Source organism: Argentina silus (genome assembly GCF_951799395.1).
Source record: "Argentina silus genome assembly, chromosome: 1".
In the NCBI taxonomy this organism is placed as follows: domain Eukaryota; kingdom Metazoa; phylum Chordata; class Actinopteri; order Argentiniformes; family Argentinidae; genus Argentina; species Argentina silus.
This window is the reverse complement of record NC_139655.1, coordinates 13,741,163-13,762,357: the sequence shown is the minus strand read 5'-3', so window position 1 is coordinate 13,762,357 and position 21,195 is coordinate 13,741,163. Positions and strand designations below refer to the sequence as shown.

The 21,195-nt window shown below is 44.2% G+C and overlaps 3 protein-coding genes across 3 annotated transcripts in view; 1 reads left to right on the top strand and 2 right to left on the bottom strand.

The window, feature by feature from the left end:
* tnfsf10l (TNF superfamily member 10, like) overlaps positions 1–803 on the bottom strand; it is a 24,570-nt gene extending 23,767 nt beyond the window's left edge. The window contains exon 1 of the mRNA XM_083679234.1: positions 405–803. Within this exon, the coding sequence (XP_083535360.1) occupies positions 405–614 (210 nt within the window). The 5' untranslated portion in view covers positions 615–803. The remainder of the gene's footprint in view (positions 1–404) is intronic.
* A 2,433-nt stretch (positions 804–3,236) lies between these two features.
* LOC310801895 (uncharacterized protein) lies at positions 3,237–7,696 on the bottom strand. The gene is made up of 3 exons (XM_083666078.1): positions 7,648–7,696; positions 5,796–5,882; positions 3,237–5,565 (listed from the first exon to the last, which is right to left on the bottom strand). The coding sequence occupies exons 1-3, from the start codon at positions 7,654–7,656 to the stop codon at positions 4,027–4,029; spliced, it is 1,635 nt and encodes a 544-aa protein (XP_083522204.1). The 5' UTR covers positions 7,657–7,696; the 3' UTR covers positions 3,237–4,026.
* Positions 7,697–12,712: 5,016 nt separating this feature from the next.
* On the top strand, positions 12,713–18,173 carry ccnb3 (cyclin B3). The gene is made up of 11 exons (XM_083665652.1): positions 12,713–12,828; positions 13,062–13,205; positions 13,684–13,767; positions 14,529–14,635; positions 14,978–15,116; positions 15,231–15,329; positions 15,841–16,071; positions 16,329–16,484; positions 16,743–16,892; positions 17,031–17,161; positions 17,587–18,173. The coding sequence occupies exons 2-11, from the start codon at positions 13,122–13,124 to the stop codon at positions 17,654–17,656; spliced, it is 1,251 nt and encodes a 416-aa protein (XP_083521778.1). The 5' UTR covers positions 12,713–12,828; positions 13,062–13,121; the 3' UTR covers positions 17,657–18,173.
* The last annotated feature ends 3,022 nt before the right edge of the window (positions 18,174–21,195 follow it).

Here is a 21,195-nt window from a genome sequence, read left to right as displayed (position 1 = left end):
CTATTGTTCTAGCCTACTTCAATGATTTTGAGAGCCAAAACTATTTCATGGAATTTTGCAATTTGAGGGCATTTTAATTTTGTGTTGAAAAAATGTTATCTTTTATGTGCCTTTAAAAATCTTACCGTTCAAGTGATTTTTGATTTAAGCTTAATAATACATTTGAACCTTTGTCTTAAATATAGGCAAATAAGAAAAATAAATAAATGAGATGGCAGTCGATTCATATAGGGCTACCTATCCCATTCTAAAATTTCCCAAGCGCAGCGGGACACCAACAAGTCGCTTCAGTCAACTTTTCCAAAGTTTATGCATGCAAGTTCCGATGCACTCGGTGTGAAGCAGCCAACATTGCCCTAGTCCCTCCCTTCTCACAAATATGAGCAAAAACACTAAACCCTTACCTGTGAAATCGACATATTTAAGTAGACAAAGAGTCCCGTGGTCGAGGCTATCTGCAGAACCACGACCACGATGACCACCATCGCGACCCACATCTTGGACGGCGCATCCCGACGAGCGTTGGCAGCCGCCGGGACCATCATATACGTGGTGGACTCGCTGCTCATGGACCGAAAGTAATCCTGCTGTTGCTGGTTGTTTTGAGCGGCCATGGCATTCCAGACTCATGAGTAAAATAATGAAAACAACAACAACAACGAACAAACCAACGACGCGGGCCAAATTAAATCTGCTCCTACATGGATCTCCGAGTCCGAATGAGTTCTTTCATTCAGTTCGGTGTGGGAGGAGGGCGAGGGAGGGTCGGGGTAGAGCTCAGTCGTGTTCCTTGGCCAACGAGTGCTGAGCGAACTGTCTGAGATTGACTAGGGCAAGCCAAGTTCCAGACTTGCAGACTTCGCAACAGTGCAAGGTTTCAACTCCTCCAAGGAGCTGCGTGGGGGTTAACCTCTTCCTTTCCATACAGTGTCGGCCTATATGATAGACCTCCCGCCAGCGCGCTGTACAGTGAGAGAAGCAAATATTTACCCAACACACAGTTTATTAGTTTAGAAAAGTGAGCCTTGATTAAATATTTTCACTTTTCAAAAAACATTACACGACGTCCCTTGACATGATTATGTCCAGCCCATTGGCATTAGACCTATAGGCTAGGTTGTAGAAAATGCATAATTGAATAGTCATATGGATGTAGGCCTATTTATGGATATGGGCATAATAACTAATCATAATATAACATAAAATAATAACTACATTATTAACCTGTGTAGTTGAGATTTATCATTAAATTGAAGATGTTCGTCTTAAACAAAGAACAAATATTATTGGCCTGAATCAACATCTCAAAGAGGCCTGCAAATCTAAACTGATACAGATGCAAAGGGAGAGAGACATTCTGAGACACTTTGTTTTCAGTGAATTGTAAACAACTGGCTATCTTTATTTCCGTCTTAAACGGCAACAAGCTGGGTCTTCGTGTGTGAGCCCTGGTCTTTGTCTCCATGCTTTAGTTGGGGATGGGAGACAGATGGTGGGGCAGGCCGCGGCTTGAGACCGCGCCAGCCAGACCCGTAGACCAGGTTTATTTGTTAGGGGTTGGCCACTGATGGCCTCAGACAGGGCTGGGTTAATAATGTACATATTGAACCATCTTCTTAAATCATATTGGACTTATACTGTATGACAGAGCTGGCCAAATTCATTTGCCTCATAAATAAACTCCATCAGAGATGTACAATATGGCTGGTTTGAGGATGAACAGAGGGAACACTATCCAAAAACCATATTGGACGGTTATGACAGAGATGGCCAAACTCCTTTGATTCAACGTCATAGAGTAGATGACTAAATTCAACATCAGCAATTGAGATGCTTTGCCTTTTACTTAAAAAACAACAAAAAACTAAAAAACATTTGCTTTTGAGCATCTATTTCTGACCTCTGCAATTTGCCTAAATCCTTGTAGCCTGTTTTATGTATCTGTGAGCATCTTGGAGCATAATTCGAGCTTTGTATGACATCTGGGTCTTCAGAGACTGGGCTGACTTCAGATCATCTTCATGCGCATTACACTGTATTTCACCCCAAAGTAGCTGGAAAGACAGATATACCATTACACATGAAACTCATGTGAAGAGGCATATACCTCTCCACAGGGTTCTGGTCTCCTCTCTGTGCAATGCAAAATGTCTGCTGGACACACACACACGTGAAGGCACACACACACACACACACGCACACACCCACACACACACCGAAGTGCTAGTTGCAGAGGATTGTGTGGTAATTGAGAAAGGAGGGTGAGTCGAGAGAGAGAGAGATGGAGCGATAGAAAGTGCTTTTCTCTTTTCTTTTCCAATGCAATTCCCATACATCTATAGATCCCTGGTCTGACTGTTGCAATCCTCCCTTTCCTCCTCCTTCCCGTTCTCTCTCTCTTTCTGGCAGCCCCCCAACTCCTGACACTGGGAAGAGTGGTTCTCCAGATGCACTGTGTGTGTGTGTGTGTGTGTGTGTTTGGTGTAGGGAGGGGAGTAGCATTGTGTCCTCTCCTCTGACACCACAGCTGGCCGCCCGGCCCTTGTGTGTGTGTGTGTGTGTGTGTGTGTGTGTGTGTGTGTGTGTGTGTGTGTGTGTGTGTGTGTGTGAGAGAGAGACAGAGAGAGAGAGAGAGAGAGAGAGAGAGGGAGAGAGAGAGAGAGAGAGAGAGAAGAGAGAGAGAGACAGAGAGAGAGAGAGAGAGAGAGAGAGAGAGAGAGAGAGAGAGAGACAGAGACAGACAGACAAACAGACAGACAGAGATACAGAGACACAGAGAGGGAGAGCCTGACCGTTGGGTTTAAAACAGTATGTAAGTCCCTTTGTCTGTGTGTGCATGTGTGTGTGTGTGTGTGTGTGTGTGTGTGTGTGTGTGTGTGTGTGTGTGTGTGTGTGTTTGTCCCATGGTGAGGCCATGGCCAAGAGTGGGAGTTAAAAGTTCACATGGTGCATTCCTGCCATGTTAGGTATCAGAGCTGAGGGAATATGTCAGCCACAGCAGTAAAAGGCGAGAGGGATCAGCCCACAGACGCAAGTCAAGCACCACGGGCACCACACACACACACACACACACACACACACACACACACACACACACACACACACACACACACACACACACACACACACACAACACACACACACACACACACACACACATAAAAAACCTCTGACCACGGGCACTGCAGTGGGACCTCTTAGTGCTCAACTGAAGGAAATACCACCAGATTTGTAGCATAGCTTTTATTCTTTATTTTCCAGAGACCTGGGCCACATGTTTTCATTTGTCATTTCAAAGTTGTAACATGAGAGTGGGGAATGATAGACATTATAAATGACAACAGATTCATTGCATTTCACACCAGTCGATTGCATTTCACGCTACAGCCGTTGTTTTTGGACTCTGTATATTTTTCATTTAGATCAACAAAGAGGAACAAAAACACACCTGCTGATCTCGTACTCTCTCTCCCACTCACTGCACTGTGTATGTGTTTGGGTGTGTGTGTGTGTGTGTGTGTGTGTGTGTGTGTGTGTGTGGGGGGGGGGGGGGGGGGGGGGGGTGTATGTGTGGGATAGGTTGTCCAAATCCAAGATACTCTGAATCAATTTGGCCTTGCTGTTGTTTCCTCCCAGTTGATCCAGTGCTTGTCACAGAGAAGTGTGTGAGTCCACAGATATGAAACACTCACTACATCCGTACCAGGAAGTTTCCCCTGGACTCTGATCTGAGGTCATTTTGGGGTTTTGGTCACTGTTAGACTGTTAGACTATAGGGAGATTTGAGCCTGTAGGGGAAGCTTTTACTCAGAGTAGAATGGACAGAAATGGCAACGTCCTCAGAAATAATTAGTAAGTTCATGAGCAATTTATGCATAATTTGGGGTTTTGTTAAATGATAGCTTATCACTTCTGAGGATATTTCCACTTTTGTCCTCTTTGGCTGAATATCACTCAAGTAGCTCCCTCTAGTGGCCATTTCTCTCAGTGCCTCCAGACCTCCCACAGTCAACCCTATCTGGGGAACTACACTGCTGCCTTAGCTTCTGCCAATGAACACATAACCACAGCTTGGGCTAAGTCTTCAGCATAGAAATGGTTGACGATAGTTGATATTGAAGCTGAACTATGGACTAAGTTGATGGTTGGATCTGACTGACTGGATTGATTAGGATTAGAAAGCTGAGTGCTGGTGGAGTCTTTTGGACAGGGATCCCCTCTCCATCTCTGATCATGAAGAGGAAGCAGGCTATCTTGACCAGAGACCCCCTGCAGCTCTACCCCAGCCTGAGAGAGAGCATCCAAGATCAGCCTTCCAACATACACCGTCAGCCTCTCCAGCTCCAGCCCAGAGGAAGGCTGATGGTGCTCTTCTTGGTTAGCATTGGGCTGGAGAGTAGGGCTTAAAGTATGGCTGATATCTTCACCCTCTGGCTTTACCTCAACATACAATGGTATCTTCCCATCAAAATAACCTGAGCTGCTGGTACGTGGTTTCTGTGATGGTTTCCCTTGCGGGTTCTTCAGTCGTCCTGTCCAGGTTTGCTTGTTTCTTTCACATGTCACTATAACCTCATCCATTGAGGACATGATGATCTGGTAAGACAGCTGATCAGCTATGAGATGAAGCTCTTCAACACTTCTCTGTTCTCTGACGAGCACCGGGTACATAGTGGTGATCCAAGTGATGATGTCATCAGAGAGGCTCTCAGCATACACCATCATCTTGGCTCTCCTGTGGGGACCTCCTGGTCCCTCATGGCTAACCTCATCATAGCTGTCCATCACAGTGCCTGATGGTGAGTCCTCCATTCTCCAAAGCTCTTCTTCTCTCTCAGAGCATTCCAGAGACAGAGAACGCAACAGATGCCCCACAAACTCCGCCTGGGGGTCCTCGACAGCCTCGCTCTCCAACAGAACATCAGTCTGCTTGTCCTTGGGGGTGGGGGGAGGTGGTAAGGGCAAGAACTCCTTCGCTAGCCCCCCCTTCAGTTTCCTGGAGAAGCTGGCCCTGCTCTTGACCATCTCTGGGAGGAGAGGGGTGGTTGGGGGGGCGTCCGGGTAGTCCAGGGATCCCACATTGGGGAGGCCTGACTGGGGCAGGAGGGGGCAGGTAGATGGGAGGTCCCTGGAAGGATGGTGGGTAGAAGAGCCAGACCAGTGGTTTCTGATGGCCACGTTGGACAGCGGTGTTTCACCATTGTTAGCTATCTCTATGTCCATACCAGCCTCCCCATGTCCATGCGCCATCATATCTGAAGATGGGCTGGAGCTGATGGAGCTGGAGCGCTGACATTCTCCACACCCTGCAGTCTCCCTCAGGGCTGCCTGAATGACTGCTGAGACTAACTTCTCTGCCAGTCTATCCTGGCCTGGAGGACAGCTAGATGGGGAAGCCCTCTCCCATTGACACATGGCTGACTGGACTATGTCTACTGCCATGGTATGGGCGAAGCTGGACATGGCTGTTCCATTCTCTGGGTTAGGTTCTAGAACCGTTGGAAGCCCACGTTCTGGGGTGTGTTCTCGAAGCTTCTGTTCCCCTATCACCATCTCCATTGGAGCCTTGACGGAAAGAAGAATGAAATAGAAAATACATGTTTATTTTGATTATTTAGGCTTTATTAATGATTGAGGTAGCCATGGTTGTCTGTTCCATAAGCTGCACAGCAAGCAAATCATTCTCTATGATGATAATCAGTTTTCAAGGTTGATAAATGATAACCACACCTTTTGGAGAACATTGCCAAGGACACTAAGTTGGTGTTTTTTCTCCCCTGTGTTTGAGAGCTCACCTGGTTGTTATCTGAGCCTGGGTCAGAGTGGGTGGTCAGACGGCACAGTCTCAACTCTTTAGCCAGCCTCTCCTCCTCAGGATCCATCTGTTCCGCACAATCAATAAGATATATCAATGATAAGTGTGATCAATAAGAGTGATCAGTGACATAAATAGCAATTTCATAGGCTATAACTTGTTCAGGCTGTGTTTTGTTCAGTCTCAAACCCCCACAAAAATGTCAGACTTGGGCTGAGAGCCTGTAGCCTTACAGAGTAGAGATGGAAAAGAATGTGGTTGGAAACCACAGCCAATCACCATATGCGCCGTCACGGTTCCAGGAAGTAGGTCACATGACAGACTGGATGTGCATTTGGTTTCAGATGAGATGAGAGATAAAAGAGAAACTGTGGCCTTGTTTGTGAAACTTCTGAAATGCCCCCCTGCCTTGAAAATGCAATGTGATATGTTTAAGGGTTTTGTATGTTCAAGGGACAAACTGCTATTATCACCAATCTAATCATGTAAACTCATTGACTATTTCAAAGGAAGAAAAATATTAATTAGGTATGTGTAAATATTTCCATTCGGCCAGAGAGGCAGAGAGGAGGTGTTGCACAACGTAACATCAAGACACTACTTATGAGGTCAGACAACCTCATTTCTTTACAGTCAAAGGCAGTCATATACAGTACGTGTGTGTTAGGTAAAGTTTCACAATATCTATCCCCCTTTAACGTACTACAACAAATTGGAGCTATACTTTTGGCTTTCACAAAATGTCAAAGGTTCAAACACTGAGTGAATTTATATGTTGGCCATGTTTGTTTTAGGGTTGTATCAAAAACAATGCTGTGTTTTGATCATTGCTGATGGGTAATTTGACTGTAATAAAAACCAATCGAGATCATTCACAACTCCCGCTCCGTCAGTGTGTTCCAAGGGGTAACAGAATCCACGTGTGAATGCAGCTTCTCTGAGGCAAGAACGCACGCTTCCCCTGCCAAAATAGACGATGCTATCTGCAACAGGGGTATATTTTTTTACAAAAATAATTACTGTCTCTGCATGGATACGAGTATATAATAAACGCAATAAGCTGGATCAGCGGCCGTGCGATTCCTTTATCCTCCCTTTGGCCCTTGGGGTCACCGCCAAACTGAATAACAAATGAAAAAGGAAGAGAGGTAGGTGGGCCCACGCTACACAGTTACACACTATTTCACGTAGCAGATGCTTAAGGCGAAAGAATGTAGAACAAATCAATTTGAGATAAACAAAGATGTTTCTTCTTCTTGGCAACATCAGGAAGAAGAGTAAAAGACAACACAGGGATGTGAACAAGCCCTCTGAAGATTTCACTAAGGCCTCTTCTCGTCATCCAGGGAATCACCTTTCAAAGGCTTGGAGTCTGTTATCTATACAGTGTCTTGGAGTGTTCAAAGGCTGAATGTGGAAGAGTTTGAGAAACACAAAAATACGGTATATAATTGACATCCTGACTGTCTGTTGCTCATCCGTCTCTGGCCCTGAGAAGTGCCTCCCCCTGGTGCAGTGAAATGAAGATGTAAGAGGCTGAGCTGAGCGGCTGCATGGATGTGGAACTCAATTCATCCTCATCTCCAACATTTACTGCTATGAGATTTGAAATATGGACACGCTGTCACACAGGCATACTTTCTGAGATGTACATATATGTCATCAACAATTGGATACACATTATTTCATACCTCCAACTCAGTTCTTGTATTCAAAATGCATTCTAAGGAGGTAGAGAATAGGTCACATGTACGATTTGTTTTTAGAAATATAGAAAAGGAGGAGAAAAGAAGGAGACTGACAACAGAGAGCTGTGTTCGGCCTCTACTCACCATCTTCATGTGTGACAAGCCAATGTTTTACCTTAGGCGCTGATGCAAATAGAGCTTTATGAGGAAATGGGGTGACAGCAGCTGTATCAGCCTACATTCACTTCCTGTGTGTGTGTGTGTGTGTGTGTGTGTGTGTGTGTGTGTGTGTGTGTGTGTGAGAGAGAGAGAGAGAGAGAGAGAGAGAGAGAGAGAGAGAGAGAGAGAGAGAGAGAGAGAGAGAGAGAGAGGGAGAGAGAGAGAGAGGGGGGAGAGAGAGAGAGAGAGAGAGAGAGAGAGAGAGAGAGAGTGTGTGTGTGTGTGTGTGTGTGTGAGAGAGAGAGAGAGACAGAATGAGAAAGGGGAGTAGAGAGTCTGAATGAAGAGTACTGTCTGTCAGACTGACTTCAGACAGACCTTCCAGGTCTGTTGCCCCTGAATAGATTGTGTTATGTAACCTACATAATGCATAAGGAGTGTCAACACATATACACCACAGCATGGGGAGAAGCTGGAGTAACACTTTATTCCAGGGCTCTCTTGAGAAGAGATTCATATCTCAATGGGACTCTAACCCTAACCTGGGGAAATATAGGATGAAAAATCAATCTCCCACTCATCGTCCTCCCAGGTAACAGGTATAGTTCCACTGTTCCACCTCCATGTGACCAGGACTAAGCCGGCTCAATGGGGACCCACGCCTTCAGCTCTGATGCCCCTCGCCTCTGGAATGAGCTTCCAGAGGACCTCAGCCAGGCGCTCTCCTCCTTCAAATCAGGCATTATTTTAACACCCTCAACTGTATGCGCTTTGAGATTGTACAAATGAAAAGCGCATTATAAGTCAAATGCATCATTATTATTATTATTATTGTTATAACTACTGTATCTACCACCTACAGTAGTGCAATATGTCTCCTACATGTGTATGGGGTCATTTAGGAATTCACTCCAAGGACAGCACATTTAAGTTAAAAATGTAACTTTATTTATTTTTTCTAAAAATGTCAACATACAAGGTTGGGACAATGACAATGAAATAAGGAGGAAGAGGAAGAAAAGGAAGGTAGGATGACATGTGTGTGGATGGTCTGTGCTTTACAGTAGGGTGTGTGAGGTAGTTTTGTGCTAGGGTTTGTGCTTGATATAGGTGTATTGGGTAGTGGGGTAGGTGGAGTGTGTGTGTATGTGGGGGGGGGGGGGACAGCATTGCACCGGGTGAGTCATTTTTTTGGAGGAAAGCGCAGTTGCGTCCTCGATTGGAGACGCAGACGTTTGGGTTAGCCTAAGCGTGCGCCACTATTCAATTTCATTGAACTTTCAGCGGAGGCTGTGTCAGCCCAGGCAGCGGATCAAGTGAAGCCCCATTAAGGATAGGAAGCAGGAGGAGGAGGAGGAGGAAGAGGAGGGGGAGGAAGAGAAGGGATGCTCACAAGCCTAATGATGAGGGCTGACTGGCCTGGGTCTGAGAGCTGAGTGTGGCCTGGTAAACAAGAGGCATGAGGAGTGGGTTGAGGAGGTGAAGGAGGCGTAGTGGGGTGAGGAGGTGGGTTGGAGAGGGAGGCTTGAAGAAGAGGAGGCTTGCTGGCTAGCTTGAGGAAGAAGAATAGAAGGGTTTTCTGGCATGGTGAGGTTTGCATAGTAGAAGCATTTAGGCTTTTTACTCTGGTGTTCTCTCTGTGCTGTCGTGAGCTGGAAGAGCCTACCCTACTTTTACCTTGAGGCCGTAAAACACAACAGAGAGAGATGGTGAAGTCAAGTATACATACTGTACTTTTTGATTGATTTCCCTCAGCAGTGTCCCTCCTCATGTGCAGTGTCCCTCCTCATGTGCAGTGTCCCTCCTCATGTGCAGTGTCCCTCCTCATGTGCAGTGTCCCTCCTCATGTGCAGTGTACCTCCTCATGTGCAGTGTACCTCCTCATGTGCAGTGTACCTCCTCATGTGCAGTGTCCCTCCTCATGTGCAGTGTACCTCCTCATGTGCAGTGTCCCTCCTCATGTGCAGTGTACCTCCTCATGTGCAGTGTCCCTCCTCATGTGCAGTGTACCTCCTCATGTGCAGTGTCCCTCCTCATGTGCAGTGTACCTCCTCATGTGCAGTGTACCTCCTCATGTGCAGTGTCCCTCCACATGAAATCACTCATCAGCTCTCTATCAGCACAGTTAGTGAGTTAGTGAGTGAGTCAGTGGTGAGTTAGTTAGTTAGGAAAAGTAATCATCCCAAGTGGGAAAATTAGTTTTACGTCATAATCATCCATAAAAACAGCAGCCATTAACAGGAAACACCACAAAGCACAGACACATAACAGGAACCATGCTGTAGATGCACATTTTTTGGACTCAAAATATGCAGGGGGAAAGTGACAGGTGGAGCTAGTGTTTATCTGAGTTGTTATTACCTCTTCTTGAACTTCTGCCATGTGGACAGCTTCTTCTTCACCCCCTGGGCCCCTGTCTGCCCTGCTGCCTCACCCTCGCTGTCCCCCTGGCTCCCCCTCTCACTCTCACTCTCATTTTCGCTCTCCTCCCCGTACCCATCTCCTTGCTGCCTCTGCTCCTTCTCTTTTTGCAGCCTCTCCTCCTTCTCTTTTCGCAGCCTCTCTTGATGAAACTCTTTGCACTCTTGCACCACCTGCTGGTCATATGCTGCAGATGCAGTGGTCCTTTGCTGTTTGTGAGCTGTCTTCATCAGGGGCCTATCCCAGTCAAACTCCTTCCAAACCTTTGCATGGCCGGTGTCAGTCTTGATATTGAACCAGTCGTTGTGCTGCCTGAGGAGAACACCAGCTTCCAGGTTGACCTTCTCAATCCAAGCAAAAATTGCTGCCATATCGGCCCTCTTCTTCTCTTTGTCTGTGATTTTTTTCACAGCCTTTTTCTGGGCGTGCTTTTGCCATTTTTCTTTCATGAGGGCCTCCCATTCCTGCCTTTCTTCCTCCTTCCTCTCCAGCTCCTCCCTCTTCTCCATCTCTCGCTGCGCCCGGGTGCGGAAGGTGCCGGGGTGCATGGCACCCATGGCGCCTCCTGTGGGGCACAGTTGAAGGTTACATCATAGTCGGGGTACTTTTCCTGTATTGGAATTCAACAGTAACTGGAATGGAATGGCTGCCATACATGTAGAGATGCTGATTTAAGAACAATTTGGAGTAGTCTCTTTTTTCCAGAGCTGTATATGTGTGTGTGTGTGTGTGTGTGTGTGTGTGTGTGTGTGTGTGTGTGTGTGTGTGTGTGAGTGTGTCTTGTGTGATTGTTTGTCTGTCTGTCTGTGTGCAAGAATGTTTATGTTTCTATGTGTGCTTCAAGTGCCAAATAATGTGACGTCATTGATGTTATGATACAAAGTGAGGATTGTGTGTGTATGTGTGTGTGTGTGTGTGTGTGTGTGTGTGTGTGTGTGTGTGTGTGTGTGTGTGTGTGTGCGTGCGTGCGTGCATGTGCGCCAGACTCCTTGACTCACTTCTGTGGCGGGTCCTACAGGGAGATAGAGCACCACCCTGTGGTCAGATTACTGTAGTACAGACATTGTAGTACAGGCAGAGCATTAGAGGCACACATGTTTAAGACCATACCTCAGACCATTCCATGCATTACAATGAGCCCATTCTACGATTTCTACCTCCACCAGCCCACATGGCAAGGGCTCGGAAATATAAATATGGTCATCAGGATTCTGAGAGTCTGCACATTATTACGACCTGGCTTAAGACCGATCCATTTTTATTATGTGACTTTGTATGTGATAGAAAGGCTAAAACAAATCAAATGCATTTTTATTATTATTGCTATTATTGTTATTGTTGTTGTTGTTATTATTATTATTATTATTATTATTATTATTATTATTATTATTATTATTATGAGACCTCTGATTACTCAATGTTAATTAGGCTTATTTCAGTCTAGTCTCGTAGTCTACCAAATAGATGACATGATGACATTTTAATGCATGGGGTGTAGAAAATGTTCAAGTAATATGAATGAATATCCTGCATGTCTGCCTTTGTCATGTTTTATATACACAACTATCAATTCTGTTACAGTTTGGAAAAACACATTATAACAGCAGCTGATGTAAGGCCTCTACAAAAATACTCTAGTCAGTACCTACATTTACCATTCAACATTCATGTTGCAATAAATGAATTTGATGAATTTCAGAATTTCAAAGCTCTTCCATAGAATATTTCAGAGCACTCTGGCCAAACACTCATCATGTTTCACCTGTAGGCAATCACATTTTACAAGATTATCACATTCAAACAAGAAAGTTCAGCCCCACAGCAGACTCCTACACTTTGCATTAAGTTGTTTTCAACCTGTGTAGTAGCCCTGTAATTATATTATATTAGAAGTAGCAATAGTAAGATTCCCAAACCATGTGCTACAAATACTGTATTGATGGTGCTAATTTTGCCAGGATAGAAGCACATCCACATCCATGGGTACAATAAGGTTATTTCATGAAATGTCATAGTACAGTCAGTGAGAGAGAGAGAGAGAGAGAGAGAGAGAGAGAGAGAGAGAGAGAGAGAGAGAGAGAGAGAGAGAGAGAGAGAAGGAGAAGGTCTGCATATGGTGTGGGGGTTGACTAGTAGCGTAAATCTCAGACCTCTACCCCGTACATCTATTAGTATATTTGGAAATCACACGGACTTGAGTCATTGTGCAGCTAAAACACGTCGACATTACAAATGTGGGCATTTAAGTACACATTACATACATTATAACATGAAGTTTTTGCTAAGTTTTTCTCACACATTTGTTCAAAATTATTTTTCAAGCCTACAAACAATACTGTTGAGATACGGTTGATAAATCATGATCAAAACTATGTATTCTATAATTGGTTAAAGACCATTTATTCTGGGCGTTCCTAATCGTTCCGGTGATAAAAACAACGAAAACAAATCCCAATCGCAAAATTCCAATAGGTTGCTAAGGAGTTTGAAAATTCTAGTGACTCCTCCTCTTAACAACGGCATCCCAGCCACACACTGATAGGTTTGCTGGGGACGAAATTCAACCAATCAGGGCCAACCCCCTCTTGTTTGGATGGAACTGCATGCACTTTCGTTTAGGCTCGCTTACTGGACGATTCAACCAAGCAACTGTTTCCGCACGAAATACAAAATAGCTTGTAATAGTTCTCGTCACAGAAATTAAACAACCAGCTTGGAATACTAACGCACGGATAATAACCGAAGGTAACATCTTGTTTTAGGAAGCTATTTTCTTACGAAGCGAAGCCCTTTCTTGCAGTCGAATTCACGTGTAGAATGGCGTTCTGAACTAACTTGCTAGTAGCTAGCTAACCAACCAGATAACAATTCACTTCAGCTTGTTTCATTTGCATGTTTGTATATCATTTCAACATCTAAACCAGATCGTTACTTTTCCAACGAACGCGGCAATAGAATTGCTTTTCTCTCTCACACAGGATACAACTTTGTCTAGCCATTTTGAAACAACCATTTGGTGAGATTTTTCGGATCCAGACATGCCTATTCCGAGAGGAAAGAAACCCACCGTCACCCTTGGCAGTAAAATACCCAAGCTACAAGGCAAAGGGACGGAGAATCAGGTAACAGATTAGTTTCTGCAGCTTCTTTCATGTTGTTGCATTTCGCATGCATGGAAACAGTAGACAGACTACATTTCGATTCCTCCTCAGGACATAACCAGTGATGTAGTGGAGGTTAAACCCAGTTTCAATGTGCTTATGTATCAAATAAATAGTTTTTCCACCTTTTTCTGCTAGGTAAACAATGTTATTTGCAATAGGGCTTTACCTACCTATTCAATCCATGGTGTTCAGGGTTTACCCACCAGTTTGTTTGTTTTTACGCAACACTCCTGGTCACAACCAATAGTCTGGGGTTTAGCTTGTGTAATCTCTTCACCTCCTGCCTATTGCAATGATTGATATACCACTGTTATATATATGACACAATACAGAAACCAAGTACATTGACTAACTGCACACATTTGTGAATTGCTATCTGTCACCTTTCATGTAGTTTTAAAGCCAGTGTCTCACCCTCTTTTCCTGTGTGTTGCAGGAGGATGGTCCCCAGGTCAAGAGGTCGTCTTCCTCTCCTCAAGGAGCCCCTAAGAAGAGGACTGCCTTTGTAGACATCACCAATGTAAGCCCAGGAGGATTTTCATACCTGTCAAAGACTGTGGACTGAGCCCAGTGTGTTTCTGTATGGGTATCCTATGACATATGACAGCATAGTCATTGATAGGATTGCATAGGTGAAAGCTAGGCTGCCACCACCACTAAGCTTTCACCCATCCAGTGATTTCAGATCTGTGAACTGAAACTAGGATAGGGAGGATACTATTTGGAATATTGATCAGAACCTCAAGAGTTCTTCACTTCCCCTTCTGACAGGCTGTCAGTCAGTGTCTGTCTGATCACCGTGACGACGGTGAGGGGAGTGTCCAGAGAGTAAGTTTGGAGAAGAAGGAAGAGTGTATGTATATACAGTCATCTAACTTGAGAGTTCTCCTTCACTCCCCCATCAACCCCACCCCACCTCTCCCCCCACGACTATCTGTGTGAACATAACAAACACTCCAACTCTCCCGGGTGGGGCAGCCAGAGAGTCTTTCATGTTTTGGGGTGTGTTCAAATGGAGATTTACTTCCTCTGAAACAGCCACTGAACTAAACCACAACACTGTGAAACCAATCAACCTACCTGTCACTGTATGATGTGTTATTGTCACTAGCAATATAGTTTCTAGTGGGTAGCATGACACTGGTTAAGGAACCACTGGTGTATGATTGGAAAGATGGTGTGTTGTTATACAAGTGATGGTGGTGTATTATGTGTTGGTGGTTTGTATGTGAAGAGGTGAATAGGTTGCCAAATCTCTCGTCCCTCTCTCCACACACACAGGCACACAAGCTCCACATCAGCCTCCCTACCAGGAAGAAGGATGGAGCGAAGAAAGCCCAGAAGAAGAGCACCACAGTATTGACCAATAACGAGGCCAACCTGAAAAAGTGAACCCTCTCTCTTTTCTCTTAATCTCTCCATCTTTTTGTTAGGTCGATGGTGCGTGTAGAAATGTACCATGCATCATGTCAATGTTGTGGTAAATCGAGTAGCATTTTTGTTTGATGGTCTGTGGCGAATGGACGTGAGTGAGTGTTCATCATGAGGTAGACAGTATGAGGAGGAGTGGATAGAGGGAACAGATAGAAAGGGAGGGCGTATTTGTGGATGTTATGAAGCTTGCAATGGGATATTGATACTGTCGTACTGAATTTACCCTGGTACTATCATAACCTTTTCTATCTCGCTCTCGCTCTCTTGCTCTCTCTCTTCCCCCCCCCCCCCCCCAGGTCTGTGTCAGTCAGCTCAGCGGGCCAGGTGGTAGTGAAGGAGGAGATAAAGAGGGAGGAGGACCCCCCAGTAGAGGAGCTGGTGGTGGTGGAAGCACCCCCTTGTAGAGAGCTGCCCCCACACCTCCAGAAACCCCAGGTATGGATTACACCACTCATTGTCTTTTGTAAAATCTATCCATTTTAACTATTGTTTGGAATGTTGTATGCTTTAGCTCTGACTATCTCTCTCTCTCTGTGTTCTCTCCATCAGATCCCAGAAGAGTTTGACATAGATGCGCAGCACCAGGATGACTCCAGTTTGACAGCTGAGTACGCCAAGGAGATCTTTGACTACCTCAAGGCCCGGGAGGTGAGAGACAGCATGACACCCTTAGAGAAAAGGTCATGAAAGAATAACGAGTCAAGTTTAGCACTAGGCTAATGTCCATGTTCCCCTAACCCTGTTGAGACCAAGCTTTCCTAGTTTCGGAAAGCCTGGGGAAATCCTTTGCAGAAAGTAGCTACAAAAGAATTGCCTTGTGACGCATCAAACCAATCAAATACGTTGCTTGGGCGGAGCTTAAAAAAAACAGAATTCAGTTTTTCTAATCCTAACCCTAACCCAGTAAACCAGCATAGGCAGCAACATTGCAAAATAGTCCTACCCAGTCCGAATGTTGTTACACGCATAACAAGCAACCATTCTATGGGCATGTGGGGGAAGGGTTCTTGGAATGCAACATCCAATAAAATTGCGAACGCATTCTCCCATTGCTCCGTCCTGTTCAATCAAAGCCCGATTGGCTAATCTCAAATTCTCCAGACCTCCAAAAGAGACTTGAGAAAAACGTGATTTGGATGTATGGCTCTCTCCTCTCCAGGAGAAGTTTGTCCTGGGGGACTACATGGCCATCCAGCCCAGCCTGAACACTGGGATGCGGGCCATCCTGGTGGACTGGCTGGTGGAGGTCCAGGAGAACTTTGAGCTGAACCACGAGACCCTCTACCTGGCCGTGAAGCTGACGGACCACTACCTGGCCTCAGCCCCCGTCAGCAGGGAGAGCCTGCAGCTCATAGGCTCCACCGCCATGCTCATCGCATCCAAGTTCGAGGTGAGAATACACACGCACAAAAAAACCCACATACAGGTCTTGTTTGCATTTTTAAAGGATTTGTCCATCTAAATCTCTTGTCATGTGACTGGATATATTAAAGGTACATAGGTGAAACCCTGGGTTCTACTGTCAGGTTCTGTTAGATCAGTTAGAACTTAAACAACCAAAACCTTTTCAAATTGTTTGGATGTGTGAGCTGAGTGCCTTTGCTCTCTCTTTGCCATAACCCTGCGTGTCTCTTCTTCTGCGGCCAGGAGCGCTGCCCACCCTGCGTGGATGACTTCCTGTACATCTGTGATGATGCCTACAAGAGGGAGGAGCTTATCTCCATGGAGACCAGCATCCTGCAGACGCTGGGCTTTGACATCAACATCCCGGTCCCTTACCGCTTCCTACGACGCTACGCCAAGGTGTGTGTGGGTTTACACTCTGTTTCCACTTTGGTCGTCTCCAACCACCTCTCCAGCTGTATTTCTCTCTCTCTCTCCCCCCCAGCCATCCCATGTCTTGCTGTTTGCTGTTCCTACGACGCTACACCAAGGCGTTTGTGGGTTTCCACTCCTCCTCTCTCTCCCCTTCTCTTGCTGTTTGTCTTGTTTTGAATAGTACAGTAACACTGTGCATGTGTGTGCCTGGCGTACTTGTCTAACTTGTGTCTGTCTCCACAGTGTGTGAGTGCGAGCATGGACACACTGACCCTGGCCCGGTACGTGTGTGAACTGAGCCTACAGGAGATGGACATGGTACCAGAGAGAGGGTCTCTGCTGGCCTCCGCCTGTCTGCTGCTGGCTCTAGTTACCAAGGGCTTGGGGGGATGGGTGAGTTACTCTACACACATGCACACACGCTCACTGCCCCGACATGGCTTGAGTGCATTATTTATTTCCCACATCCTCTCACCTTGACCTTTTGTTGTGTTCACCAGGTTTTTAACCAGATCTTTTCTCCCTCTCCAGTCCCCAATTCTGCAGTACCATTCTGGCTACTCCGTGTCAGAGCTGGCCCCCCTGGTCCGGAGGCTCCATGCCATGCTCAACGCCCCTGAAGACGACAAGCTCCGAGCGGTCAGGAGCAAGTACTCCCACAAGTAAGGACGGGCTCATCCTACTGATACATACTTTGGCCTTTCCCCAGGGAGTGCTGTGTTTTTACTTATCCCTTATAATGATCAACAATCAGTGGCAGTCCCCCCCCCCAGTTAAAATATACATGTTTCCAACACAAATTTATTGAAAGGACATTGCTAGTTCTGAACTGAAATATCTCCATTCAGCATCAGAGTGTTTTAGCAGAGGCTGTTCTGTCTCTTTGAACATGGGGTCAAGCCATCATCCATCTAATATTCAACACTCATTTATAATAAACTAACTACCATAGTACAGATGGTTAGAATGACTAAATGTCTTGTCTACCAGAACTCATCCCATTCATATTAAGTTGTTCCCACTGAGTAATGGATGGCATTTGTGAGTGATTATTTTATTTTTAACTCTTAATTTGTTTTGCTAACAGGGTGTTCTTTGAGGTAGCGACCATTCTCCCCGTGGAGGCAGAGACTTTGGAAACGGCGTTGGTGCAGTGAGACAAATTATAAATCAGGAGGAGAGAAAAATATGTACATTTCTACTGAAGACTGTATATATTTGGTAATATTGTATTATTTATACATTTGTACATCTGTGTTTGTGTGCTGTTTTATAATAAAGAGAAATGGCATCTGTTTTTTTTTTATTCTGGTGTATAATCAAGCTCTATTTTTTCAGCAGTGCTTTGTACTACAGATGAATTAAGTTGGAGCTGTTTTATCCCTGTTTTTCTGTAATATAAAGGTTAAACTTTTCTTAGTATGTGTTAACAATATGTTATGTTATACGGTGCTGTTTTAGAGGTTTGAAAAAAAAAAAATGTTGATAAATGATTATTGTATTAATCTGTATCGTGTAACTTTATGGTATCAGTGTTCTTGTCAGAGTAGTTGAACCATGCCTGTCTTTGTATGCATGTATGTACTGGTATGTATGCATGTGCTTTGTTTTTTACGTTGTAAAGTATATCATGTAACTTTTGTACAAGAGATGATTCAACAATGTTATGCTATTTTTTAATGGCTGCCAATATGCACAAAATAAAGAAAGCAGTTTTTATTCTTGTTTAAACACTATCTTTCTAGCGTCATTTCTTTATCAATGTCTACAGATTTGAAAGACATACCTTGTAGAACACACACATGTTGAGACTAGCATGTTGTCCACACACTCAATGAGAATCTCTTTGGTAACAGTATTTTGGTAGTGTCCTAACAAAGGTACAGTCATGAGAAAAAGTTAGGACACTTTGTCTTTTTCAACATATTCAAACATATGGACATTTGATATTCATTTGAACAATATTGAAGAATTGAGGTAATATAACTGAAACAAATTATTTAAAAAATGATTGGTAAAATGTAATTAATAGAAATGCAATCTTCTTGTGAGGAAAAAGTTAGGACACCCCCACATTTAGTTCCACTTAAAATGCCTAAAATTATAATCAAGAGCACCACATCAGGTGCAAATGATTAGAACATCGTTACAGAGGATTTTGGAGGAGCCTATTCTATTTAAACCTCAGACATTTAGTTTGGTTTGCTCTTGATTGTTGAAGTGAGTTCTCACCATGGTGAGATCAAAAGAGCTCTCTGAGGCCTTCAGAAGAAAAATTGTAGATGCATATGAGTCTGGGAAGGGATATAAAAAGATCTCCAAACAATTCGAAATTAGCCATTCCACTGTCCGGAAAATAATTTACAAGTGGAGAACATTTAAAACCACCACCAACATGGCCAGGTCAGGCCGCCCAAGCAAGTTCAGGCCAAGAGCTGACCGAAAGATGCTTAAAGAAGTCTCCAACAATCCCAGAATGTCATCACGGGACCTACAGGTATCTCTTGCCACAATTGATGTCAAAGTACATGCATCCACCATAAGAAAGAGACTGAACAAGTTTGCATTACATGGGAGGTGTGCAAGGAGGAAACCCTGCTGTCAAAAAAAAACATCAGGCAAGACTAAAGTTTGCCAGAGAACACCTAGAGAAAGACCAGAACTTCTGGAACAATGTGCTTTGGACAGATGAATCCAAAGTTGAACTATTTGGGCACAGTAAGAGTAGACATGTTTGGTGCAAAACCAAGACAGCATTTGAGAACAAGAACCTCATACCAACTGTGAAGCATGGGGGTGGAAATGTCATGGTTTGGGGCTGCTTTTCTGCAGCAGGGCCTGGTCAGCTCACCATCATAGAATCCACTATGAATTCTGTATTGTATCAGAGGGTGCTTGAGGAAAATGTGAGACCATCTGTTCGAAAGTTGAAGCTGAAGCGGATGTGGACCATGCAACATGACAATGACCCAAAACATTCCAGTAAATCTACCAAGGAATGGCTCAAGAAGAAGAAATTGAGAGTTCTGGAATGGCCAAGTCAAAGCCCGGATCTTAATCCTATTGAGATGCTGTGGATTGATTTGAAACTGGCTGTGCATGCAAGACACCCCTCGAACATCACACAGCTGAAAGAATTCTGCAAGGAGGAATGGGAAAAACGTTCTCCGAATCGATGTCAGAGACTTGTAGACAGTTATAAGAAACGTCTAATTGAGGTTATTTCAGCCAAGGGGGGCAATACTAGCTATTAGGGCATAACTTTTTCCTCAGTAGGAATTGGCATTATTGTTAATTTTTTTGTTAAATAAATGATTACAAAGTTACATTTTCATTGTTTTTTGTTCAATTACATCCCCTTTATCTATAGATATTGTTAGAAAGAAGATAACATATTGATATGTCCATATTTTTAAGAGAATAACTTAATATTTTGGGGGGTGTCCTAACTTTTTCTCATGACTGTAGATGTCCAGACTACAAACTGCAACTGTTGACATGCAACTATTTGCTGTTGTTAGGCCAAGGGTTCTGGTTAGTGGACAGTTTGACATCTACTGTAGTTGTATCCTCCAAATAAAGCAGGGCTGTACTGCTTCATGTGGCCAGCAGATGGCTCTAATGGAACATCTTGCTCTCGGTCTACACTCCCCATGCCTCTACTTAGAGCAGAAGAATTATGACACTGATTCACCAGCATCAGGTAGACTAAATGTATTTGTTTCTTTGAGAGAACTGATTGTATGTGCTGCCCCTGTCAGAGCTGTGGACCCTTACACACAGTGAGCAGAGGCGAGGTGAAGAGAAGAGGTTCACTAGGAGCTATGTTGTCAGCCACTAACATGGTTCTTTACAACAGCTTGTTATTGTGATAATGATAGCCTTGAGGAATCTGCGGCAATTGCTTTACCTTGTAATTCCGTACTAGAGCACCAGCACATCAACCTTCCCTTTAAACCTATCTGATTACATTCCACATATCACCAGCACATCAACCTTCCCTTAACCCATGTGCTTTCATTCCAGCGCATTAGATTAGATTATACATTTTTGTCTGCGTGCGCAGAAATGAGTTTTGCCTCACATGCTTCTGTAAGATGAAAGTTACATAAAACACAAAGACACATTAATAACACCAACATATTAAAAACCAAGGCACCCAAGCAGCACATTAACCTTCCCTTTAACCCATGATAATGTTCCACATGAATCTTCCCTTTAAATCAATATGATTACATTCCACATAGCACCAACACATCAACATTCTATTTAACCCATGAAAACATTATACAAAGCAGCACATTAACCTCCCTTTTAAACCAATGTGACTACATTCCTGCTGCTTATTGTCGACAGACTGCCAGTTCTTCTAGGATGTTGGAACGAGAGGGGGTGGGGGAGGGCTTTTCTTGCGTTGCACAGCACACACACTGATTAGGTGACTGTGTTGAATCTGGCGTGTTATTGCTGGTTGGTCCCCAGGCCCAAAGTTGAGAAACCTTTCCTATGGAAACATTGTCACTGCTATAAGCCTTGTTGTCTCCTTTTAACAAGGAATACTTTTATTTGTATAATAGTGCTTTTCTAAACAAGGTGACAAAGTGCTACTAAAAAAGAGAAGAGATCATAGAAATACATTAGCATAAGTACAATTCCAAACATAAAGAAAGCAACATTCAAATAATACATACCATTG